The following is a 27353-nucleotide window of genomic DNA, read 5'->3' as shown; positions in this document are numbered from 1 at the left end:
TGTGTCATTGAATTTTTTTATGTAGTAGTGCCGTGAGTGAAAGTTGGCCTGTTCTTCAAATTGTTCAGTGGTATAGTTCAGCAAAAGGGGAATGATTGTACAACATGTTGTTAGATGAATCACTCTATTAGAATTAAATTAAGTATTTGGGTTCTGAGAGTACACTTATGATAAGATACCCAATTGGAATTGAATCAATCTTGGTTTACAAAGGTGAAGCCTTGAAAATTTCTGAATGAAGAGGTTTTGAAAATTTACAACACTGGACAACACTGTCTTGTGTGAAACAGCATGTAAGTCAGCACTGGTTTCTTTCCAGCCCAGTTAGTCAGTATTAAAAATTATTACTGTATTTCAAATAACTTTTTATACTGTTAAAAATATCAGTTAATAAGTTGAGCTGTTTAAAATAATAAAAATATGTGTATTGTTTAATATTTCCTGCATGGGCTGGGTGGCAAGGCACAATTAAACTGTTTAAAACCAAACATTTGTCAATTTCATGCCCATTTTTACACCAATCCTTGGAAAATTAAGTCTTCAGTTGTGAAATGTACCTTGGATGTCTAACCACCGGTATGGTATGCAGCATTATTTTCAATTAGCCTTTAAGTTAATACAATAACATTTAATACATTTAATGATTCAAAGGTAGCGCTGTATACTAACATAGATTTTATGTGCTGTTTGAGAGCAACAGAATTTTCTATGTACCATCAAATATCACCACTCCCATATTGGCCAAATAGACCTTAAAATCAATTCTAATGTTTGATATGCTATAATCACTGCTGTTGTGATAGTTTCTTGATTGCAATCACTTATTTCATGTTGTATATATGTGAATTCTGATTCAGAGTCTGATCAGAAGAGCAAAACTCCATGAGATTTATAGTGTCTGGTTGCTTCAAAATGGTACAAAATGTAATCTATGAATGTTTTATGACCAGTAGCAATGAGTTTAAGCAAGTTATCTATTAATGATGGACTTAAACTATGAACTATGGATAGGAAATGATAAAAAAAAGTTGACTGTGGATTCAATTGCAAATTTGTTTTTTTTACTGTGGGGACAAGTGTCAGCACGTAGCATGATCCCTTTTGTTGATGGAAGTATGGAATATAAGAATGGGGAGATTTATGCTGGAATCTTAACACTAATTAGACTATAGCCACACTGCAGTGTTTACTTCTGGTCTCCACATTATAAATAGTGATAGTACTTAAGAATTTACAGAGGAGCTAAGGATGCTGATGGGGTGTAGGAAGTAATATTAGTTGGGAGGAAAGGTTGGGATTGTTTTCTTCACAGCAGAGAATGTGGTGAGGAAATCCAATCAATGATATTGAGGTTCTGGGTGTTAAATAGGAAGTGCTTAACTAATTTTGAAAAAACAGTAAGCAGAGAATGTTGATTTCTGAAAATTGGCGGTAGGGTTTGAGGGGAGTTGAGGAAACATCCTTCACATTTAAAAAAATTAGTGACTTGAATCTAGAAAGGATACTTAAGGCAGAATCTTCAAATTTTACAGTTGGTTGTGGCATAACCACTAAGATCGCAGACTGAAAAATCTGTAAATTGTAATTAATTGCCCATTTAGAACTGGGTGTGATAGGTAGGTTGACTGCCTTCATTTCTAATTCTGATTTGACCCTTAGCTGAACTCAGCATCTGTGGCAATAAATTTTGTACTAGAATTTCCCTGGTGTAGATCAAGTTTTCTGCAATCACCCTCCATTCCACTATTTTACGAGAATAAAGCCATACACTTAATTTCTTTAAATAGTTCAATAAGATTGCTTTAAGGTATTAGTAATAAGAATGCTGTGTCATGAATTGTTTATACATTCAACTGAGTAATTTTTAGTTCCCCCGCTGGTCCTTCAGTACATTGTAACTTTCCACAAAGCACAGGAAAGGAACTTTAACAAAGAACAATATTCCTCAAAGACAGATCTGCAATGAAGTGCCCAGGGTCCTGCATAACATTGCCATCAGTGGGGAAGATTTTGGTGTGCAATTTAAAAAAAAATTGGCATGATCAGACCCATTAAACAGTGCAAAAAAATTATTTAAATATGGGTGAGTGTGGCAGCATGGAAGAAGTGTGATAGTGTCTTTATCAAAAGTCGTAAAGCAGTGAAATAGGAAACTAACATTACTGGAAGGATCAAAATACTTTTGTAATTCACAAAAATAATTTCAAGACATCTGTATTTTGAGCTTTGAATTTTTTACTTTGCCACTGAAAGTTCATGAAAGAATCTCATCATAATAGGGAAAAACAAATATAAATTTTGCTGCATGTGTTTGAACTTGCCTGTTACTTTTTTAGGCAACTACATTGCTAACAATGGACAAATACTTGGCAGAAGACGTTTCAAACATCAACAACACCTGTTTTAAGTTGAATTCATTACAGCTACAAGCATTGCTTCAAAGTTACCACTGTGCCCAGGATGAGCCCTATATCCCACAGGTACCTAAATTACCCAACAACCATTTCAATGTCACAGTATTGTTTGTCATTAAGTCTTTTGACAAACTTAATTAATTTGATAAGGAAAAGGATGAAAAGAGAGAAATATAGTATATTGGGAAAGAATTGTTTACAAGTTACTGAGTTTTTTGGCCAAAAAAAACCTAGGCATCTGGTTACATGCTTTTCATGGGCAGTTAATGGAATTAACTGTATTTGCATCCAGATAAATGGGAACCTTTTATTTTCTAAAGCAGTTGTATTGTGCTGAAATTTGTATAGTAGAAATATTATGATTTCATTTGATTACTTGTTATTGTGGAGGTCGTGATTATTTTCCTATGCCTGAGAGAATACAAAAAAAAACTAAGGAACCTTGTGGCAATATGAGGTTTAATATGTGGTTAATACTGTTAATTTTGTTTGGGTTAATGCTGCCTCTGATAAGTCCATTAGTTATTGTGTATACAGAAATAAGTTTTGTAGTGACTATGGCTAAATGTATCTCCAATACCATATTTAAGTTTACTGACAACACCACTGTTGATAGCCGAATCAAAGGTGGTGGCAAATCTGGCATATAGGAGGGAGACTGAAAATCTGGTTGAATGGTGCCTTAACAATGACCTCTCCAAGAATGTCAGCAAAACCAAAAAGTTATCATTGACTACAGGAGGAAGAAACTAGGGCTCTGAGCCCTAGAGTTTGGAGGGGGTGGAGTCGGTAACTTTAAATTCCTTGGCATTATCATATCAGAGGATCTGTTTTGGGAACAGCACAAGTGCCATTACGGTGAAAGTATCACAGAGCTTCAACTTCACTTGAAGCTTGCGCAAGCTTCTAGTAAAGTTGAAGCTCTGCGATACCTTCACATATTAAACCTCAGTATTATTTCTTTACTATTTAGTTATTATACCACCGTGAGACGTAAGAGCAGAATTAGGCCATTGGACATGTTGAGTCTGGTCCACCATTCCACCATGGCTGATTTATTATCCCTCTCAATTCCATTCTCCTGACTTCTCCTTGTCAAGAACCTGTCAACCTTTGCTTTAAATGTATTCAATGATTTTGTCTCCACCAGCATCTGTGGCAATGAAATCCACTGATTCATCATCTTCTGGCTTAAGAAATTCTTCATCTCCATTCTAAATGGATGTCTCTGTATTCTGAGGATGTGCCCTCTGGTCCCTAGGCTCACCAACTATAGAAAACATCCTCGCCACAGCCACATCATCTGAGCATTTCAATGTTCAATAGGTTTCAATGAGATCCTCCCTCATTCTACTAAGCTCCAGTGAATACAGGCCCAGAGCCCTCAAATGTTCCTTATGCTAACAATTTCATTCCAGGAATCATTCTCATGAGCTTTTGTGAGACCCTCTCTAGTTCCAGCACATCTTAGATAAGGGCCCCAAAACTGCTCACAATACTCCCAACTACTGTGTAACGAATGCCTTAAGACTTCAGTATTATATCCTTGCTTTTATAGAAACATAGAAAACCTACAGCATAATACAGGCCCTTCGGCCCACAAAATTGTGCTGAACATGTCCCTACTTTACAACTACCTAGACTTTACCCATAGCCCTCTATTTTTCTAAGCTCCATGTAGCCATCCAGGAGTCTTAAAAGACCCTATTGTTTCCGCCTCCACTGCCACCGGCAGCCTATTCCACACACCACTCTCTATGCAAAAAAAAGCAACTTACCCCTGACATTTCCTCTGTGGCTTCTTCCAAGCACCTTAAAACTATGTCCTCTTGTGCTAGCCATTTCAGCCCTGGGGAAAATCCTCTAACTATCCACATGATCAATGCCTCTCATTATCTTGAACACCTCTATCAGATCACCTCTCATTTTCCGTTGCTCCAAGGAGAGAAGGCTGAGTTCACTCAACCTATTCTCATAAGGTATGCTCCCCAATCCGGGCAACATCCTTGTAAATCTCCTCTACACCCTTTCTATGGTTTCCACATCCTTCCTGTAGTGAGGCAACCAGAATTGAGTACAGTATAGGCAGTCCCTGGGTTACATACGATTTCCGTTCCTGAGTCCGTCTTTAAGTCGGATTTGTACGTAACTGGGAACAAGTACATCTGGTATTATTTAGCGTCAGTTAGTCAAATGTTTGTCTTAGTATATAGTATATATTTTACCTTCCTCTGCATATAAAACACTTAAGAAATGTATGTATTCCAATAATTAAGCCACTACGTTGCTTAGTAATAATTGTAGCTTTCATTGGGGCAGGGCTTTTCACATGCTCCATTATTCTCACTTTATCAGTTATCCTTTAAAATTGTTCCAATCGTTGACCAACTGTAGCCTACTGCTTTTCCAATGACCTCTTTCCAGACGCTTTATTATTTCCACTTTATTTTCAATTGTGATCACTTCCCGTCAATGGAACAGAAACACTGCGGGCGGCGGGTCCTGACCTGCGCCAGCTTCCGAGGTCCGCTGGGTCCTAAGGACCACAGCATTGAATTCCCCGGGTCCTAAACTGCACCTCACTGAGACAGGTTAAATGGGACGAGTGGGGGCTGTGCTGGGTTTGGGTATTTGATCCTCCTCAATATTCCGTGTGGGAATTTAAACTGGAGTTGGCAGTGGTTTTTTTTTACAATGTCGAGTTGCGAGCTCGACATCAACCCAGCACGGATGGTACGGGAGTCACTGAATTGGCATCAATCCGGCATGGGAGCAGTCTGTCACTAAATCAAACTCGGGAACCTCCGTTCTCTAGCCTGGTGCTGATCTGACTGCGCCACCCTTTGACCAGAATGGGGGGGGAGAGTGAGGGGTGAATTTTACTAAGAAAAATTTAAGCCAAATACAAAGTTAAACACTCAACACAGTGTCAAAGGCAACAACTTAAAATGGCAGCCGGCGTTCTCCTTCCTTGGTTCGTAAGTACGAGTTGTCCGTTAGTCGGACGTTCGTGACTCAGGGACTACCTGTACTCTGAGTGGTGTCTGACCAGGGTCCTATATAGCTGCAACATTACCTCTCGGCTCTTAAACTCAATCCTACAATTGATGAAGGCCAATACACAGTATGCCTTCTTAACCACAGAGTCAACCTGCGTAACAGCTTTGAGTGCCCTATGGACTCAGACCCCAAGAACCCTTTGATCCTCCACACTGCCAAGAATCTTACCATTAATGCTATATTCTGCCATCATATTTGACCTACCAAAATGAACCAGCTCACACTTGTTTGGGTTGCACTCCATCTGCCACTTCTCAGCCCAGCTTTGCATCCTATCACTGTCCTGCTGAAACCTCTGACAGCCCTCCACACTATCCCACAACGCCTCCAACCTTTGTGTCATCAGCAAATTTCCTAACCCATCCCTCCACTTCCTCATCCAGGTCATTTATACAAATCACAAAGAGTAAGGGTCCCAGAACAGATCTCTGAGGCACTCCACTGGTCACTGAACTCCATGCAGAATATGACCCGTCTACAACCACTCTTTGCCTTCTGTGGGCAAGCCAGTTCTGGGTTCACAAAGCAATGTCCCTTTGGATCCTATGCCTCCTTACTTTCTCAATAAGCCTTGCAAGGGGTACCTTATCAAATGCCTTGCTAAAATCCATATACACTAATTCTATGGCTCTATCTTCATCAATGTGTTTATATTCTAGTCCTCTCGAAATGAATGCTAACATTGTATTTGCAGGAATTTTGGCACTATCCTGGTGGTTTGTATTGTGGCTTTCTGAAGATTTACAGAAATATTGCTGTGCTGTTAAATGCTATTCTGTAGTGAGTTTGATGTCAGTTGTAGATACTATTTGGGATGATGTTAATACCCTGTTCATGTTCATAGTCTTCAATTTCCTCTTAATTCAGCATATGTTTTTACTTATTGATTTCCATATGTTGTGTGTGTTTGGAATGGTTATACCTATTAAGTAAGTTATTCTTATTTATCCTCTAATGTATCTGGATAGTTATGGATTGTCCTATATGTAATGGATTTTTTATTATTATTATTTGACTTTGTATTTGCCCAGTTTGTTTACTTTTGCATATTGGTTGTCAGTCTTATGTATGTTTTCATTGATTCATTTGTACTTCTTCTATGGATCCTGCAAAAAACGAATCTTGGGCTAGTATATGGTGACATATATGTACTTTGATAATAATGTTCTTAACTTTATTTGAACTGTTGGCATAGTTATACATGTAGTAGTGATCCTCCGGTTCAACTCTGCCATGCCAACCAAGATCTCTATTTTAGTTAGTCCCATTTATTCAGTGTGCTACCAGCCTTGTTGTACTGAGCATGCTTAGCCTCACTCCCCTTCCCCAAATACTGCCAGTGATAATTGTATTGCTTCTGAAATGTGGATTCAAGGTCCCACTTCAGAGACAAAGTACATGAAACAGAACGGTGCCCCAGGGCATGCTGAATGTTGAAGATCTTTTGGGTGAGATGGTAACTGAGTCCTTGGCTGTGTGAAAAATCTCACATTATATTATTTATATAAGAGTGAGATGTGTATGATCTCGCCTGTATTGGTCCATGAAATTTTTTTTTGCCACTAACAAGCAATTTTGTCACTAATTTCATTTTTCTCTGGGGCTTCTGTGCATTGTCAGGTTTGTTTCCTTTATTACAATAGCACACTTCAGATGTTCTAAGTTTTCCACTGGCTTTTGCTTTATTCTTTGAAAATGGAAATGTGTAGCCATTACTTTCTGAAACAGCTCTTTACAACAATACGTAGTTTGTACTTTCATAATTGGGTGATATTTAACCTGCATCAATATGGTGCACATAACATTTTTGTGTTTTCGTAACATATCATGACAGCAATCATTTTGTTGTTCTAGGAACTGATTGAAAATGTAGTGGCATTAGCTGAGAACACAGCTGATGAACTTGCTCGCAGTGATGGTAGAGAAGTGCAGTTGGAAGAGGACCCTGACCTACAGCTGCCTTTTCTGTTGCCTGAAGATGGGTATTCTTGCGATGTTGTCAGGAACATTCCCAATGGCCTTCAAGAGTTCTTGGAACCACTGTGCCAGAGAGGTACCTTCCCCTCTTTTTTTTAAACTGGCATCATGAGTAATACAAAATATTCAGTCTTTCATAGTTGTGCCAAATGCAGTCTTATTTACTACTGAATTATTTGCCACATGCATATAATTTTTTAAATACTACATTCTCTTAAAATGCTAAAATCAGTCAGAGGATACAGCTAAACATTTAGAAAAGGTGAATAAAATTACATATATTATGACAGTAAATTTTTTTGCGAGCTTGATTAAGGATATAACATGGAGAGATGATTGAGGGAAATATGTACTGAATTAATATTTTAAAAGGCATTTGACACATGAGACCGCATTAATTAAAAGTTACTGGTAATGGAAATTTGGCTGTCACAGAGTTGGAATGAGTCCTTTTCAGACTGTAAGAGATTAAATGGAGTATTGTAAACATCATCACCATCAACACAGCAGCACCACAAGGCTGCATGCTTAGCTCCTGCTCTACTCGCTTTATATCAATGATTTGTGGCTAAGTACAACTTCAGTGCCAAACTTAAGTTTGCTGATGACACACCGGTGGTGTTGGTCGATTTAATGGCTTATAGGAGGGAGATTGAAAATCCAGCTGAGTGGAGCCACAGTAACAGCTTCTCACTCAGTGTTAGAAGAATCAAGCAGTTGATTATTGACTACAGAACAAAGAAGACAGAGGTCCACGAGTTAGTCCTCATTAGGAGATTGGAGGTGGAGAGGATCAGTAACTTAATTTCTACGTGTTACCATATGAAAGTTTTTGGCCTGGGACCACCACTTAAGAGTTAATGCCACCACAGAGAAGGCACAACGGTACCTCTACTTTCTTAAAAATTTGAGTAGGTTATGCATTTCTTCTAAAACTTGAATGTGCAGTTGAGAGTATCCTGACTGGTTACATCAGTCATTTATGGAAGCACCAACGCCCAGAATAGAGGAGTTTATAAGGTGGTGGATATAGACCACATTTCCCACATGCAAAGTACCCCCTCCCCTAAGCACGTTTGCAAGGAGCACTACCATAAGAAAGTGGTATCCATCATCATGGACTCCCAGTATGCGGGTCAGGCTCACTTCTCGCTACTACCATTGGGCAGGAGGTACTGGTGCCTGTATCCCAAAGCACCAGTTTTCGGGAACAGTTATTACCCTACATTCATCTCACTCATGAACCAGCTTGGGTTACTTTCCCCACCTCAACACTGAACAGTCTCCACAACTCAGACTCGCTTTCAAGAGCTCTACAAATCATGTTTTTTTATTATTTGCACATTTGTCTTTTGCACGTTGGTTGTCTTATTTATGGTTTTCCGTAAATTCCTGTAAAATGCCTGCAGGAAAATGAATCTCAAGTTGGTATATGGTGCCATATACATATTTTGATAATTTACTTTAAACTTTAATCAGTTCTTGGCCCACAGTTATTCACTATTTGCATTAATGACTTGGAGGAAGGAGCAGTATGTAAAATTTCCAAATTTGCCAACAATACAAGGCTATACAATGTGGATACTTTGATTCTGCCACTGGATATAAATAGGTGGGATAAGTGGGCATAAGATTGGCAAATAGTTTAATGTACAGAAATGAGATCTTTCTCTTTGGCTGATAGAATTCAAAATTAGATTATCAAATAGAACAAAACAGCAAGTGACATGTAGCATTCCAGTCTTTTAGTACATGAGTCAAACAGAGGTAATGGGCAGATTCAACAGGTAGTTAAGGCATTCAGACAGACAGACATACATACTTTATTGATCCAGAGAGAAATTAGGTTTCGTTACAGTCGCACCAACCAAGAATAGTGTAGAAATATAGCAATATAAAACCGTAAATAATTAAATAATAATAAGTAAATTATGCCAAGTGGAAATTAGTCCAGGACCAGCCTATTGGCTCAGGGTGTCTGACACTCTGAAGGAGGAGTTGTAAAGTTTGATGGCCACAGGCAGGACTGACTTCCTATGATGCTCAGTGTTGCATCTCGGTGGAATGAGTTAATGGCTGAATGTACTCCTGTGCCTAACCAGTACATTATGGAGTGGATGGGAGACATTGTCCAAGATGGCATGCAACTTGGACAGCATCCTCTTTTCAGACACAACAGTCGTGAGAGTCCAGTTCCACCCCCACAACATCACTGGCCCTATGAATGAGTTTGTTGATTCTGTTGGTGTCTGCTACCCTCAGCCTGCTGCCCCAGCACACAACAGCAAACATGATAGCACTTGCCACCACAGACTCGTAGAACATCCTCAGCATCGTCCGGCAGATATTAAAGGACCTCATTCTCCTCAGGAAATAGAGATCGCTCTGACCCTTGTAGACAGCCTCAGTGTTCTTTGACCAGTCCAGTTTATTGTCAATTTGTAATCTTCCACCATGACCACACTGACCCCTTGGATGGAAACGGGGTCACCTCAGGTGACCTTAGCCCTCCTCAGGTCCACCACCAGCTCCTTAGTCTTTTTCACGTTAAGCTGCAGATGATTCTGCTCACACCATGTGACAAAGTTTCCCACCGTATCCCTGTACTCAGCCTCATCTCCCTTGTTGATGCATCCAACTATGGCAGAGTCATCAGAAAACTTTTGAAGATGGCAAGACTCTGTGCAGTAGTTGAAGTCCGAGGTGTCCGAGGTGTAGATGGTGAAGAGAAAGGGAGACCCGACAGTTCCCTGTGGAGCCCCAGTGCTGCTTACCACTCTGTCTGGCACACAGTATTGCAAGTGCATGTACTGTGGTTTGCCAGTCAGGTAATCAATGATCCATGACACCAGGGAAGCATCCACCTGCATCACTGTCAGCTTCTCACCTAGCAGAGCAAGGCAGATGGTGTTGAACGCATTGGAGAAGTCAAAAAACATGACCCTCACAGTGCTCGCTAGCTTGTCCAGGTGGGCGTAGACATGGTTCAACAGGTAGACGATGGCATCCTCAACTCCTAGTCGGGACTGGTAGGCGAACTGGAGGGGGTCTAAGTGTGGCCTAACCATAGGCCGAAGCTGCTCTAGAACAAGTCTCTCCAGGGTATTCATGATGTGGAAAGTCAGTGCCACCAGTCTGTAGTCATTGGAGCCACTGGGGTGCAGCATCTTCGGTACAGGGACGAGGCAGGATGAATTCCACAGCACAGGAACCCTCTGGAGACTCAGGCTCAGGTTGAAGACATGTTGAAGTACTCCACATAGCTGGGGAGGCCACTGGCTTTGAGCACCCTGGGGCTGTCACCATCCGGGCCTGCAGCCTTGGTTGGGTGGAGATGTTTCAGCTGTCTTCTCACCTGTTCAGCTGTGAAGCCCACCGTTGTGGTTTCAGGTAGTCTTCATTGCAAAGGAGTTGGGGTTTAAAAATAGAGGTTTTCTTGCAATTGCACAGTGTTGGTTAGGCATCACTTGGAAAACTGTACAATTTGTTTCCCTTGCCTTATACAGTTACATTGAAGGCAACCCAAAGGTTTACCAGGCTAATTTCTGTGATAAGCGGGTTGTTCAATCAAGAGAAACTAGATAATTTGGGCATGTATTCTTTGGAGTTCAGAAGATTGAGAAGTGAATTTGTTCTACAAGTTCCTAAGACATTGATATTGGGATGTTGATGTAGAGTCTGAAACAAAATAAAGGAGAAGGCATATAATATAGCAAAAATTGGTAGGAAGCTAGAGGATTAGAAAAGTTTTAAAAATCAATGGAAGGCAACTTTTTTTAAAAAAAGCATTAAGGGGAGAAAAGATGAAATATGAAGGTAAGCTATACAAAATTTAAAAATAGGCTATCTAAATTTTTCTTCAGATGCATAAAAAGTAAACTAGAGAGAGTGGATATTACTCTACTGGAAAATGACACTTCTATTAGAGTCATTAGGAGAGGTAGTAATGGGGGACAGTATTTTATCTCAATCTGTACTGTGGAAGACACCAGCAGAATGTCAGAAATTAAAGTGTGTGTGGGGTCAGTAGTGAGAGTAGTTACTACCACTGAGGAGAAGGTGCTTGGGGAGCTGAAAGGTCTACAGGTAGGTGTTTCTAACTGATCCTATGACCTAGGGATCTGAAAGAGGTAACTGAAGTGATTGTGGGGTTAGTAGTTGTCTTTCAAGAATCACTGGATTATGGAATCATTCCAGAAGATTGAGAAATTGCAAATGTTATTTCAATCTTTAAGAAGGGAGGGAGGCAAGAGACAGGACAGGAAATTATAGGCTTGTCAGCCTGACATGAGATTGGGAAGATGTTGGAGTCTACTATTAAGAATGAGGTTTTGGGGTACTTTGAAGCACAGGATAAAATAAGTATTGTTTTCATAGGGGAAGTCTTTCCTGACAAATCTGTTGGAATTCTTTGAGGAAATAACAGGTAGGATAGACTTAGAGTCAATGGATGTTGTTTACTTGGACTTTCAGAAAGCCTTTGATTGGGTGCTACACGTGAGGCTACTAAACAAGATAAAAACCCATGGTATTACAGGAAAGATACTAGCATGGATAGAAAGCGGCTGACTGACAGGAGGCAAAGATTGGGAATAAAGGGGCCTTTACTGGTTGGCTGACAGTGACTAGTGATGTTCTGCAGGGGCTGGTATTGAGCCCACTTCTTTTCATATATATGCAAGTGATTTGGGTAATGGAATTGATAGCTTTGTGGCCAGATTTGCAGATGATATAATGATAGATGGAGGAGTTGGTAGTGTTGAAGAAGCTGTGTGTCTGCAGAATGACAAACAGGTTAGGAGAATGGGTAAAGAAGTGGCAAATGGAATGCAGTGTAGGGAAGTGGTTATGCATTCAACCTGATGTAGATTGGCGATCACTTTCAGCACCTTTGCTCTAACCACAACAGGCAGGATTTCCTGATGGGCAACCATCTTAATTCCACTCCCCATCCCAATTCCAAAATGTTGGTCCATAGCTACCTCTACTGGTACAATGAAGCCACTCTCAAGCTGGAAGAACAACACCTCATATTCTGTCTGGGAGCCTCCAACCTGATGGTGTAAACATCAATTTCTCCAGCTTCCAGTAATTTTGGTCCTTCCCTCCTCTCTTTTTCCACTTACCCATTGTGGCTCCCCTCTTGCCCCTGCTGTTTTTCCCACCTGCCTAATCATCTCCGTCTGGTGCCCCTCCTTTCCTTTTTCCTATGGTCCACTCTGTTCTGTCAGATTGACTAGCCTGCTTCTCACTTCATTCCTCCTCTTTCCCCCCCACCAACCTACTGTACCTCTCACTTGGTTTCACCTGCCACCTTGTACTCATTCCCCCATCCCCATCCTATTTTGGCTTTGCCTTTTCTTTACAATCTTGATGGAGGGTATTAGCCTGAAAAATCAACTCGTTATTTCTTTCCATGGATGCTGCTTGACCTTTTGGGTTCCTCTAGTCTTTTTTGTGGATTTCCATCAGCTACACAACCTCTGGTGTTTGTAACTAGGTGGCTAAAACGTCCATAAATGTAATAAGCAGGGCATCAAGGGTAATTATTTGAGATTGCACCCAGTGTCACGTACTGCAGAGGATGGGTTCTTGGAAAATTGATATCTCTTATGTCATAGAGCTGATGTGTACAAAAGGGACAGGTTGCATTTGAACCAGGGAGGATCAAGTGTCCTTGCAGGGAAATTTGCTAGTGTTTAAACTAGATTGGCTGGGGTTGGGGGTGTGGGTATGAGGTTGTGAACAGGAGCAAGTCTAGAAATCATGATAGCCAGGGGCACAGTAAAAGTAGGGAAACTACATTTATTTCAACGTTCAAGCTTTAGTAGGTAAGACAGCAAACTTAAAGTGTGGTTTGGCTTGGAGGACTGCAATGTTATAGCCATAACAAAAACGTGGCTAAGAGAAAGGCTAGACTGTCAGTTCAGTGTTCCAAGCATGGCAGAGATAAAGGTAAGGGAGGAGGGTGTGCAACCTTTTTGATTAGAGAGGATGTAACAATGGCACTGTATACGTTCTTGAGGGATTGTCTAGTGAGGCCATATAGATCAAATTTTGGAACAAGCAGAATGTCACTTGTGGGGCTATATAATTAGATCTCTTAATAGTCGGCAGAGTCTTGAGTATTATAGAGAAACTGCTAATAGTTGTAAGAATAATAGGGTTATATTAGTACTTTAGGTTTTAATTTCGCCATTTCAGGGAGGAGTCCTGCTTAGGAACGTTCAATACGGGACGACATCTTAGAGAATGAGGCAGAGCAAGTAACTGACCTGGAGATCAGGAAGCACTTTGCCTCTAAGTGACTAGAATTCTGTTAATTTTAAGGTGGAAAATGATGAGAGGAATGTCCACAGGTTAGAGTCCTATACTGGAGCAGGATTAATTTTGTGGGAATTAGACAGAGGTTGATTGGGAGAGCCTGTTTAAAGGGAAAGGAATGAATGGCAACTGGGCAAATTTTAAAAGTGATATCAAAAGTCCAGGAGCAGCATGTTCCTTTTTAGGATGAAGAGTAAACCTGGCAAGTTTAACAGATCTTGGCTAACAAGAGATATTGAGGTTCTCAGCAAATAAAGGGAGGCATACACTCAGTTTAGAAGGAAATCCCTTTGACTATAAAAATAATAAGAATACTGTTAAGACGGGAATCAGGAGAGCAAGAAGGTATGAAATGGATTTGGCAGGTAAGGTTAAGAAAAATACCAAGAGCAATTTGGAAATAAAATGGTGCCTAGAAAGAGGTCCCCTTGGAGATCTGCAGGACCAGCTATGTCTCAAACCATAGGGGATGGGTGTTTTAACTGGTTTCCCCCAGAGATGATAGTTGCTCCAGAGATGAGGGAAAAATAGTAAAGATGTTCTGAAGAAAATTTGTTATCAGAGAGGAGGTATTTGCAGTCTTATAGCCTGTTAAGGTATTTAAAGCACTCGGGCCTACCCGAATCTGTCCTTGGACTTTCAGAGGCCCTTGCGGAGAGGCCCTGTTAGCCACTGGTGAAGTTTCTGAAGACTGGAAGGTTGTTAATGTTGGTTTATTGTTTAAGAAGAGTAGCAAAACATCCCAGGTAACTACCGGTCTGTCAGCTTAAATCAGTCATAGAGAAGTACTGGTGGACAGGATCTGTCAGTATTTGGATAGACAGTTTGATTAAGAGGAGTCAGCATGGCTCTGTGTCTAAGTTGTGCTTGAAAACCTTTCAGTTTTTTTTAAAGAAGTAAACAAAAAACTAGATGAGGGCAGGGAAGTGGATGTTGTCTATTTTGACTTTATCAAGGCATTTGATAAGGTTCCACATGGAAGGCTGATCTGGAAGTTTAGGTCCCAAAGAATCCAGGGAGAACCGGCTAGGTGGATTTAAAATTGGCTTGGAGTTAGGAAGCGGGGTTGTGGTTGAGCTTGTTTCTCAAAACGGAGGTTAATGACTGGTGGTGTGCCATAAAGGTCAGTGTTGGGATCCTTGCTATTTTTTATTTATATAAATTATTTGGATGTGAATTTACTGTACAAGGTTTACAAATGACACAAAATTGGATACTTTTGATAGCAAAGAAGGTTATAGACTACAGGGAGATCTTGATCAGCTCAGGAAGTGAATCAAGAAGTAGCAAATGTGGGCTGAATTTGTTGAAGGTGGCTGCGCAAGTAAACAGGATGATGGAAAAAGTGTTTAGCATGCTGGCCTTCATCAGTCAGGGCATTAAGTATGGGCCATTATATTACAACTGTGTAAGTCGTTGGTGAGGTTGTGCTTAGAGTATTGTTGCAGTTTTGGTCACCTTGTTTAGAGGAATAATGTGATTAAACTGGAAAGAATACAGAGAAGATTGGAAAAATGTTGTCTGGACTGGAGGGCCTGAGTTATGTGGAGAGATTGACCAGGAACATCTTTATTCCTTGGAACATAGGAGAATGAGTGGTGACTTTATAAGAGGTGTCTAAAATTATGAGAGGCGTAGATAAGGTTGAGTGTTAGTCTTTTCCCAGGGTACAGGAGACCAAAACTAGGAGCATTGATTTAGGGTGATTGGAGAAGGATTTAAGAGAACTGAGGAGCAGCCTTTTCTACACATTGTGCCAGAACTGATACTATTGTATCTGCTTCAACCACTTTTAAGATGTGCTTGGCGAGGTACATGAAGGGGTGGTTTTGAGGGATATGGGCTGAATGCAGGAAATTGGGACCAGCTGGGTGTTGGCATGGACTGGTTGGGCTGAAGGGCCTGAATCCATTCTGTATTGCTCCATGACTCTATGGCTAAGCTCAGTCTCAAAATATGAAATCAGTCATTCAAGAATGTATTGTCAAGATTCCATTCTCTTAAACATTATTACGTTTTTGTATCCAGAAGAGTTATGAAGATTTAGTTACAATAATGTGTTACAATAATTCTCGGTGTCTAAATGTGAGAAGTTCAGTACTTGTTACTTCTGCCATCCTTGCCTATTCTGACCTAGTTGTGTCAACCTCACTGATGCGGATGACTTTTAAGAGTTTCCTTAGTTCTGCAGCAATTATGGATAAATAGAAAATGCTGTTTTTTATCAGCAGTGGCCATGTTTTGTGAATGAATAAATTATTTAACATCTGTAGCAATAACCAAATTTTAACTGTACTGCTTACCTGCTACAAAAATGCTTTTAATAAATCAAAGGTTCCGATAAATTTGGATTTAATTTTTTTATTTTTTGTTGATGTAGATATATAATTGATGTAGATATATAATTGATGTAGAAAATTATACTGCACTAATCTTAACTGAACATTTATTGTATTTGTCATACTATCAAGACATAGTCTTGACCAATTTGTTTCTTCAATTTTAATATTCAAATCACTTTCCCATTTTTGTCTTGACTTATGGACTCCTTGTTTAATTACCTGTCTTTGAATCAAGTTATACATGCAAGATATAAATTTTTTAATATTTTCTTTTTGAATTAAAATTTCTATTTCATTAGATTTCGGCAATAACATTGTTTGACCTAATTTTTCTCTTAAATACGCCCTTAATTGAAAGTAACAAAATAAAGTGTTGTTTGATATTTTATATTTATTCTTTAATTGATCAAATGACATTAATATACCTCCTTCAAAACAATTCCCTATATATCTAATCCCATTTTGAATCCAATTATATAAAAGTTGATTGTCCATTGTGAAAGGAATAAGTCTATTTTGAATTAAAGATCTCTTTGCTAATAAAGATTTTTTTGTCTCATCATCAACATTTATCTTATTCCATAAATCAATCAAATGTTTTAATATAGGAGATTCTTTCTTTTCCCGTATCCATTTAGATTCCCATTTGTATATAAAATCTTCTGGTACGTTTTCTCCTATTTTATCTAATTCTATTCTAATCCATGCCGGTTTATCTTTCTCGAAAAAAGATGCAATAAATCTAAGTTGATTTGCTTTATAATAATTCTTAAAATTTGGAAGTTGTAATCCTCCTAGATCAAATTTCCATGTCAATTTTTCCAACGATATTCTTGACATCTTACCTTTCCAGAGGAATTTCCTCACATATTTGTTTAACTCTTGAAAAAACTTCTGGGGTAATTGTATTGGTAATAATTGAAATAAATATTGTAATCTAGGGAATATATTCATTTTTATAGTATTTACTCTACCTACTAATGTTATTGGTAATGCCATCCATTTTTCAAGATCTTCCTGAATTGGTACTTTTTTACATTCGACATGGTCTTGCTCTAAAATTCAACCTTTTTGGACAAATTTAAGACTTTTACTGGAACAAATTACAGGAACACAATTTCCTCATAATCCAATATTATTTTTACTAGGTGATATTGAAGGGATAAAACCGAAACTCAAACTAAATAAGTATCAGAAAGAATTTATAAAAATTGCACTGGCAGTAGCCAAAAAAGCTATTGCAGTTACTTGGAAATCGGATACACATTTAAGTATAGATTCTTGGAAGAAAGAAATCTATGGTTGTATTCCATTAGAAAAAATTACTTATAATTTAAGAGATAAATATGAAACATTTCTGAAAATTTGGAGCCCTTATTTACAAAAGACAGGATTAAATATATAGATGCTCTGAAGATGAAACAATTGGTTATTAGGGGAAAGAAATAAATATACATATTAAAGTTATTACAAATTCCATGGAGCATGTGGAGATCTTCCAACAACCAGGCATTCTTTTTTTCTTTCTTTCTTTTTTTTTTCTATAGGGCAGTTAGGGGGGAGGGGTTAAGGGGAGGGGGTAAGGGTTATATACATTGTTTTTTCATACTTTGTAACCATTTAAAAATGCAATAAAAAAAGTTTTAAAAAAATAAAAAAAAAATAAATCAAAGGTTCTAAGCTGTCATTACTTCTAAATAAATGAAATGGGCATCTTAAGAGAGCATGTTGACTCTGGGTTAAAGAAAGACTCGGGAGGTGTTGGGGGGTGGTATTACATCAAACAAGTGTGCTTGAAATGCTGTTTTCCTCGTTTTAGTTCAAGAGAATCTCTAAGTGCTTATTTGCAAGATAACCTTATTTCACATCTGACTATTTAAATGATGGGAATGGGTGATCAAACTTAAGCAAAATATAATGCAAAACAGATGCGTCAATTATACTGTGTGACGCAAGACTAGGTCTTTCAAACAGATGAGACACGATCTACCTCTGTTTATCAACAATACATATCCTGAGGATTTGTTCCATTAGGTTTTTTTCTCCCACATTCATGATTTACCTATTAACTTCATGATAGGAGATTTTTCTATCAGTGAAGCTGGTAGCATACTAAATCTTTTCAAATATTACGGCTGGGTAAATGCAAAACACGAAGTTCTAAATGCAATTTTAGTCAAATTTTGCAAGGATGCTGCATTTTAATGACAGTTGGCAGAAATGTAGAATTCTGGTTGATTAATGAATATAACAAATGCACCAATATTCCTGCAACCAATACAGGTAAATATTTCAATTGTACTCATCTGTAGTTTTTGCAGCTTAGTGGCAAGCATGTTTGGATAGGTAATATGTCACTTTATTTTCAGGAACTGGACAGCAAGTTGAGGCTTGAAACCACTTCCTAGGCATATAGTAGAAGCACTGTAATCATAGTAGCAAATTGATTAAAACATGTGTCTGTTCTGTGACAACAATAAATCTAGTACAGTGATGGTAAATATGATTCCTCTACTGCTCATCTTACTAAATGTAAAGAGACAAGATAATTATAAGTTGTAAGACATTCCAAGTCAGAATATTGAGAGATAAAGGCAAATGCTACCAGTATGAGAGATGGGGGGGATGTATTTTCTGCTGTGCCCAAATCAGATCCTCCTCACTGGGAGATTCAAAGGGCTTCATATATTCTTGTGAAATCTGCCACTGAATTTTCCTCAATGTAATGTTTAAACAGAGAGAGAATAAAATATGCATATGATCTAACTGAAAGATGTGTTAGACTGTTGGTGCAACACACGCAAAATGCTGGAGGAGATCAGCAGGCCAGGCAGCATCTATAGAAAAAAAAAGTACAGTTGACGTTCCAGGTGGAAACCCTTCGGCGGGACTGGATAAACAGATTTAAAAGGTGGAGGGAAGGGAAAGAGAAACGTAGATTGGGAGACCACTTTGCTGAGCATCTACGCTCTGTTTTCCAGAACAAGCAGGATCTCCCAGTGGCCACCCATTTTAGTTGCACTTCCCATTCCGATATGTCCATCCATGACCTCCACTGTCATGATGAGGCCACATTGAGGTTGGAGGAATAACACTTTGTATTCCGTTTGGGTAGCCTTCAACCTGATGGTATGAACATCAATTTCTCAAACTTCTGGTATATGCCCCCCCCCCCACCATTCCCATCCTCTTCCCCTCCCCCACCTCCCCCTTTCTTTCTTCCATGGCCTTCTGTCTCTTTTCACCAATCAACTTCCCAGCTCTTTACTTCCTCCTCCAGGTTTCACCTATCACCTGGTGTTTCTCTCTCCCCTCCTCCCACCATTTAAATCTAATTTTAGCTTGTTTTTCTCCAGTCCTGCCAAAGGTCTTCGTCCTGAAACATTGACTGTACTTTTTTTTGTAGATGCTGCCTGGCCTGCTGAGTTCCTCCAGCATTTAGTGTGTGTTGCTTGGATTTCCAGCATCTGCAGATTTATCTTGTTTGTGATTAAACAGTTGCTGTGCTGGTATCTGAAATTAGTGCTACCTCTTTAATAATTTAATCTTAAAATAATTCAATTAATTGAAACCATTTTCAACAAAAAAGATCTTTAAGTTTAAAAATATAGTTTCTGTTAAAAATAAACAGTGAGTTTATTTACTGAAGGTCTTAACAGTCAAGTTGGGAACCTCATTCCTCCTCTATCCCCTTTCCTACTCCAAAATTACTGTCTCACAAAAGGTATCTATTTTGTAGTGCAGGCGTCTTTTTTTCAAATGCACTATAAGGCACCATCTATTTAAATGTGTTCTTCCTTGCAGGCTATTGTAGGCTAACATCGCATTCACGATCACCAGGAACTTGGACAATTTATTTTGAAAGTGCTGACTTCGACCATTTTCCATCTGATACTACTGAGTTGGTAGGTTGGCTTGAATGATTAAATATTCTTTTGTATGACTATTGAAATGTATTTCAAAGGGATAGAGCAAGCTTAGAAGTAGTATAAAGGTACATTTTCATTGTAGTTGTAATGAATGGAAGTGCACCTAAAAATACATTGTATGACTGAAGCATTTGATATTAACACTAAAACTACAATACATAAAGAAAATATTAAAACTTTGTAGAGTGCAGGGAGGAATTGTGTAATCATACCATTGTTTTTTCTTATCCAATTTGAATCAGCAATGTGAATAAGTTAGAACATTAAAAGCCTGCAGATGGAAAAGTTTCATTCTTCCAAAGAAGTCATCATTTCCAACAAAAATGTTTTTATATTGTGTCCAAATGCATTTGTTTTATTAACTTTCATTACCTTTTTTAGAGTATGCATATGAGGTGCTTTTACATATGCACGATAAATTTTACAATACCATACCACCTTGGACATCAGAAAAGGTGATTTTTTTTTGAGTAGTGCTTTAATATTGTAAATATTTAAATGACTGTCCTTTTTTTGTATATTTTTAATGGAAAACTTTTCCCTTTTTTTGTCACTACATAATCAAGTGTTTTAATATATTTGATAGGAGCAGGTTTAAGAGTGGTCAAGTTTTACTTCTGAAACAATGTTAAATCTGTGGCTATACAATTAGTAAGTTTTGCTGAATGTGTATTTTGGAATGTAATTATTCAACCTAATTTTCAGTGTATCTCCACAGCTGATACTTCATAAATATCTGTACTTTGTGATATTTCATCACTGGTTTAAGTTGCAACTAGCAGCAATCTATATGCAATTTAGCCACTGAACATTTTGTTTGTAATTAATGGATTTTTGATGAAATTGTATTAATGTTTCCCTAGTTTGAACATTACTTTAAAAGGGCTGCAATTGCAAATTAAATTTATATTAATATGTGATGGGCACCCCTATAATTTGAGGCTGTGCCTTCTGGTCCTAAACTTCTCACTATAGAAACATCCTCTCCACATCCACTTCAATATTCAATAGGTTTCAATGGGATGCCCCCCCTCCCTGCCACCAGATGCTCTTCACACTTCCTCATTCTCGAGAACTTCCTCTAGACCTTCTCCAATGCCAGCACATCTTTTTTTAGATAAGGGGCCCAAAGCAGCTCTCAATACTCCCAAGAGGGGCCCGACCAATGTCTTATAAAGCCTCAGCATTTCCTCCTTGTCCCCTCAGAATGAATGCTAACATTGCTTTTGCCTTCCCTACCACCATCTCAACTTGCAAGTTAACCTTTAGGGATTTAAAAAGTAACAAGCCCAGGATATAGTGTGAATTTATAATTTCTATTAAAATCATGCAGTAATGATGCATGATGTTTGCTGCTAATTAAATGTGATTTTTACACTTGATCAATTTTGTACTTAAGCTGAAAACAACCATTTTAGCAGCTGAATTAAAACAAGCTGTTAATCCCTTCCATTACTTGATGAAACGAAGATTATTTACTAAATTTGCTTTATTCAGGATCCTTTTTTTTTACAGGTTGAGCCGAATCGTAAAGAGCCAGAAATAATTACAGTGACGCTAAAGAAGCAAAATGGAATGGGACTAAGCATTGTAGCAGCTAAGGTAAGCAAATTTGTTTAAAGTCATCTGAAAATGATATTACCAGTATGAAGGAAGGTCCCTCAAGCAGTCTCTCATCAGCAATATAATTTATTGAGGTGCATCCCAAAGTTTATTAGGTAATGTCTTTCATCAGTACCTCTATATCTGGTACTTTCTAAAGTGTATGACATTTGTGTACAATTAACGATTGCTTGTATGTATTGAACTAATGAGTGATCTTGCAACATACAAATTTTTAATACCTGGGATAAGTGTGAGACCTTAGTTTTTTTTTTAAAAGTACCAGGTTGTCAGTTATAACTAATTCAATAACAGTATAGAAACTTGTTTTCATTGTGAAATTAAGAAATAGGTTAATGGAAATCAGCACTTGAATTAGTTGCTTTGGATTCTTTCATGCGAAGATGCTGGCTGTCAATGTTATCTTCTACAGTAGACACAATCTGCTGTAAGAACTCAGTTCAGCATCAGTGGAGGAGAATAAACAGTCGACGTTTAAAGGCCAAACCCTTCATCAGTATGAATGGAGGTGGGGGGGGGGGGCGCCAGAATAAGGTGGAAGGGGTAGTGAAGAAGGAAATACAAACTAATAGGTGAAACCAGGTGAGGGAGAAGATGAGTGGGGGATTGGAAAATTGGAAGCTGGAACGTGATAGGTGGAAGAGGTAAAGGGCTAAAGAAGAAGGAATTTGATGGAGTACGTTGAACCATGGAAGAATGGAAAGGAAGAAGGGCACCAGAGAAAGATGAGGTGGGGAGAAGAAGAGGGGTAAGGATAATCTGAAAGAGAAAATGGAAAGTGAGAGGACAAGTGGGTGATATTACTGAAAGTTGGAGAAATAAATATCCATACCATAAGACCCAGATGAAATATGAGGTATTGTTGCTCCAACCTGTTGTAGCAGTAGAGGAGGCCCTGAACCAATAGATGGGAATGGGAAGCCAAATTGAAATCAATGGCCACTGGGAAATCCCACCTTTTGTGGCAGATGGAGTGAAAATGTTTGACAAAGTGGTCTCCTAGTCTATGTTGGGGTTCACCGATGAGGAGGCCACATCAGGAGCATGGGAGACTGTAGATGATACCTGACAACTTACAGGTGAAGTGTCACCTCAACTGGAAGAACTGTTGGGGGCCATGAATGGTAGTAAGGGAGAAGATATAGGGGCTGGTCTAATACTTGTCCCACTTGCAGGGATAAGTGTCAGGGAGGGAGGCATGGACAAGGTGATCCCTATGAAAAATGGTGGGGGGAGTGGGTTGGATGATATGCTTAGTGGTAGGATTTTGTTGGAGGTGGTGGAAGTTATAGAGAATGATGTGTTGGATATCTTATCAAAGTTGTGATGGTGAGTAAATGGGGTAAATGGAGGAGATGCAGGTAAGGGCAGTATTAATGGTGAAAAGAAATCCTTGTTCTTTGAGGAATGAGGACATCTCAGAAGTTATAAAATGGAAAGTCTTATTCTGAGAAAAGATGCAGCAGAGGAGCTTGGAAAAGGGAACAGCAGTTTTACAAATGATAGGGTGGAAAGACGTATATTTAAGATAGCTGTGGAAGTCAGTATGTTTGTAAAATATGGTCTATCTTTACAGATAGAAACAGAGATTGAGAAAGAGGAGAAAAGAGTCAGAAATGGGTCAAGTAAATTTGAGGGAAGGGTGGAAGTTGGAGGCAAAGTTGATGCAATTCATGAGCTCAGCATGGATGCAGGAAACAGCACCAATGCAGTCATCATTGTAGTGGAGAAAGAGTTGGGGTACATTATCAGTGTAGACTTGGAACATGGACTGTTCCATGTGGCTGATGGAAAAAGCAGGCATAGCTGGGGCCCATGGCTGTGGGTTTGATAGTGAGGTTGGGATTGGTGCTGAGAATGTGTAAGGGTGTGCATTCAGAGGGTGTGAGGTTTAAAAAGGGGAAAGGAATGCTGAAGTCAAGGCAGTTGATGTCTCATCCACAATTGGAGATGAAATGAACCGGAGCAGGCAGACCAGAGTGTGGCCTCCAAGAAGAGGAGGGCTGAAGATAGGAAAAGAGGGTCATTAGTGACGTGTGAGGAATGCTTGCCAAAAAAGTAGGCTCAGAGATGGAGGTGACAGAAGAACTCGGCATCATGCCAGATGCAGTATTCACTGAGGGGTGCAGGGGGATAAAAGTTAGATCCTCGCTGAGACAGAACATTTCCTCTCAGATGGGAAGGTTAAAGAGATTAGTGTAGACCTGTAAGGGAGTAGAGCTGGGGTCAGGGAAGGATAGAGTGTTGGAGGAGTCGGGGGGGGGGGGAGGTTTAGGGGGAAGTGGGGTGAGGAAAAGATACGGGGGCTCCAAGGAATAAAGGGTTCAGAAAATGAGAGGTAGTGGGGTGCCTGGGGTGTCTCATCGCCTCCTTAGATGGTGCTTGACTGGCTGAGTTTCTCCAGTATTTTGTCTTGTTTAAGATTTCCAGCATCTGTAAAACAACTTTGTTAGTGTTCCAGTCTGAAATATACCCTCTGGCCATTTTATTAGGTACCCCTGTGCACCTCAATACAAATATCTAATCAGCCAATTGTGTTGCAGCAACTCAATGTGTAAGAACATGCAGACATCATCACTTAAAATCCAATCAATCAGCTTCAAGACCTTGACCCCAATACCTCCTAGTGTAATTGGATCCTTGATTTCCTCACTTGCAGACAGACATTAGTCAGTTCAGATTGGCAATATCTCCACAGTCTCCATTAGCACCACAAGGCTGTGTGCTCACGTCCCTTCTTAACTTGCTTTACATTTGACTGTGTAGCCAAGCACAGCTCCAATGCCATATTCAAGTTTTCTGATGACATCACTGCCATAGGTTGGATCCAAGATGGTGATGAATCAGTGTATGGGAGGGAGATTGAAAATTTGGCTGAGTGATGCCTTAACAACAACCTCTTACTCATTGTCAGCAACACCAAGGAACTCATTACTGACTTCAGGAGGAGGATACTAGAGAGCCTTGAACCAGTCCTTAACAAAGGATCAGAGATGGAGAGGGTCAGCAACTTTAAGTTTCTCTGTGCTATTATTTCGGAGGACCTGTCCTGCCCAGCACGCAAGTGCACATGGCAGCACCTCTACTTAGAAGTTTGTGAAGTTTAGGCATTACATCTAAAACCTTGACAGATCCTGTAGATGTGTAGTGGAGAGTATATTGACTGGCTGCAACATAGACTGGTATGGAAACACCAATGCCGTTGAACAGAAAATCCTACATAGGGTAGTGGATATGGCCCAGTCCATCGTGGGTAAAGCCCTCCCACCATTGAGCACATCTACAGAAAATGGTGTTACAGGAAGGCTGCATCCATCATCAGGGACCCCCCTCCCAGAACAGCCTGTCCTTTCGCTGCTGCCATCGGGAAGAAGATACAGGGACCTCACGACTCACCACCAGATTCAGGAACAAATTACCCCTCAACTATGACTATTATGGTTATTATTCCACAAGAAAATGAATAATTATTAGAGTTGTATATAGTGACATATGTACTTTCATAATAAATTTACTTTGAACATGTTCAAGAGGTTCAGCTGTTCAGCCCAAATATCAGAATGGGGAAGCAATATGGTCTAAGTGACTTTGACCATGGAATGATTGTTGGTGCCAGGAGGGGTGAATTGAGTATCACAGAAACTGCCGATTTGGAGATTACACACAACAGTCTGAGTTTACAAAGAATGGTGCAGGAAAGCATTACCAATCCAGTGTCAGTAGTTAAGTGAGTGAAGACACCTTGCTAATGAGAGAGGTCAAGCTGACAGGAAAATGACAGTAACTCAAATAACTACGCATTACAACAGTGGAGTGCAGAAGAGCAATTCTGAATGTACAATATGTCAAACTTTGAAGTGGATGGGCTATAGCAGCAGACCATGCCAGGTTTCAGTCCTGTCAAAGAACAGGAACTGGGGTGCATTGGGCACAGGCTAACCAAAAGTGGACAGTTGAAGATTCAGTAAACATCACCTGGTCTGACAAATCTCAATTTCTGCTGTGCTTATATTTTAATATGATTGAGCATTGTTTAAATATCACAACCTTCCTGAGTATTGTTGCTGACCATATGCATCCCTTTTCGCCACTTCCAGCAGGATAATGCACTGTGTCACAAAGTAAGCTTCATTTCAAGCTAGTTTCACAAACCTGATAATGAATTCAATGTACTTCAATGATCTTCATTGTGATCAGATCTCAATCCAATAGAGCACCTTTGGGATGTTGTGGAATGGGAGATTTGCAGTGTGAATGTGCAGCCAACAAATCTGAGGCAACTGTGATGCTATCATGTCAACATGTATGACATCTCTAAGGAATTTTTCCAGCACCTTGTTGAATCCATGCCATGAAAAATTCAGGCTATTCTGGGAGCAAAGGTGGGGGTTGGAGTTCCAACCCAGTAGTGTGAAGGAGTGCCTAATCAAGCGGCCACTTAGTCTATTTCAACAGCTAAGTAGCTATAAATTCAGTGAGAATCCATTGTACTGACCCATTGTAGTAATTATAATTATTACTGCCACTATTTTCATTTCCCATATCTTAAAAAAAATTGTTTTTAAGACATAACTTTGCCAAGCTCACTTCTGTGATTTTTCAGACTTTAATCTTCATTTCTGACAGCATAAGCCTTTTTCTGACTAATGTTAACTGTGCACTCTAATGTTAGCCATATTTGGATTACAAATTTCTCACTAATGTATGTTATTGAGAATTATGAAATCCATTTTAACACTTGCCATTTTATTTCCACTATCATCCCTTTTTGATCAAATTTCAATTTTGATCAATTGGATATACACTTATAAATACTATTAAACTTGTTCCTTTCTGCCTTAATGTCAAGGTAACATTTGTCAAGGTAACTCTGCTGCATAGCTGTGACTTTGTACTTTTAAAGTTTTTCTCTTGTCCAAAACCTTCCAACTCCTTCCCTGTTACTAACTTAAACCTGCCTTAATTTATCATCACAAGGCCCTAGTCTAAACAGATTGTTCTGATTCCCAGTGTTGGTGGCTGTCCATAAATCAAAATTATTGTCTTGCTGGTTTTCAGATATGCATTTTTATAGTTGATTTTGATCCTTTAGCAATTTTTATGTGATTTGGATAACAGACTTAAAATTATAGTGAGGTTTATATTTTAATTTGATCCTAGCTCATAAAACTTCCTTTGAAAAATAAATATTTAGAATTCTGCCTTTATTGTTTGCAATAAGAGTCATAAAACTGAATCCTCTTCCTTTAATTTCATTTTTTTTCCAACGTTAATACTGCTAACAATGTCAACCAGACAGGCAGGCACAACCTTTGATTGTACTTTTGATAAGTCTCTGATTGTACAACTTTGTCTACCCTTTTCCTGCTTGCTTGCCCTATTTGAATACCACCTAACAGTGAATCATTATGCTATGGTCAATTTAAGATCTTTTTCACTGTCTTTATTCTTGTTCTTAAAGTAGCAAGTACCGAGATTGTACTTGGTATTGAAGGCCAAAGGCCTCATGGCCACTAATCCAATTTCAAATGAATGCTAAGCCTGTGGCTGTCACCTTACATTTGGTGCTGGTACTGCACACCACCTGCTGAATAGCCTTGTTTATAGATTTAATTGAAGTTTCATATACTCAGTATTGTTGTAAATTGATTTATCTAGTTGTAGGTAGTTGTCATAGGAAGTCA

At 39.1% G+C, this 27353-nt stretch overlaps 1 protein-coding gene across 4 annotated transcripts in view; it reads left to right on the top strand.

Moving 5' to 3' along the window:
- Positions 1-27353, top strand: part of afdna (afadin, adherens junction formation factor a) — a 234439-nt gene that overhangs the window by 143880 nt on the left and 63206 nt on the right. For all 4 annotated transcript variants that reach the window (XM_059986542.1, XM_059986541.1, XM_059986540.1 and 1 more), the window contains 4 exons: positions 2337-2480; positions 7329-7527; positions 19922-20022; positions 21562-21648. In XM_059986542.1, the coding sequence (XP_059842525.1) occupies positions 2337-2480; positions 7329-7527; positions 19922-20022; positions 21562-21648 (531 nt within the window). The remainder of the gene's footprint in view (positions 1-2336; positions 2481-7328; positions 7528-19921; positions 20023-21561; positions 21649-27353) is intronic.

Source organism: Hypanus sabinus, chromosome 12 (assembly GCF_030144855.1).
Source record: "Hypanus sabinus isolate sHypSab1 chromosome 12, sHypSab1.hap1, whole genome shotgun sequence".
Taxonomy (NCBI): domain Eukaryota; kingdom Metazoa; phylum Chordata; class Chondrichthyes; order Myliobatiformes; family Dasyatidae; genus Hypanus; species Hypanus sabinus.
The sequence above is the reverse complement of the archived record's forward strand: the minus strand, read 5'-3'. Positions and strand labels throughout refer to the sequence as shown.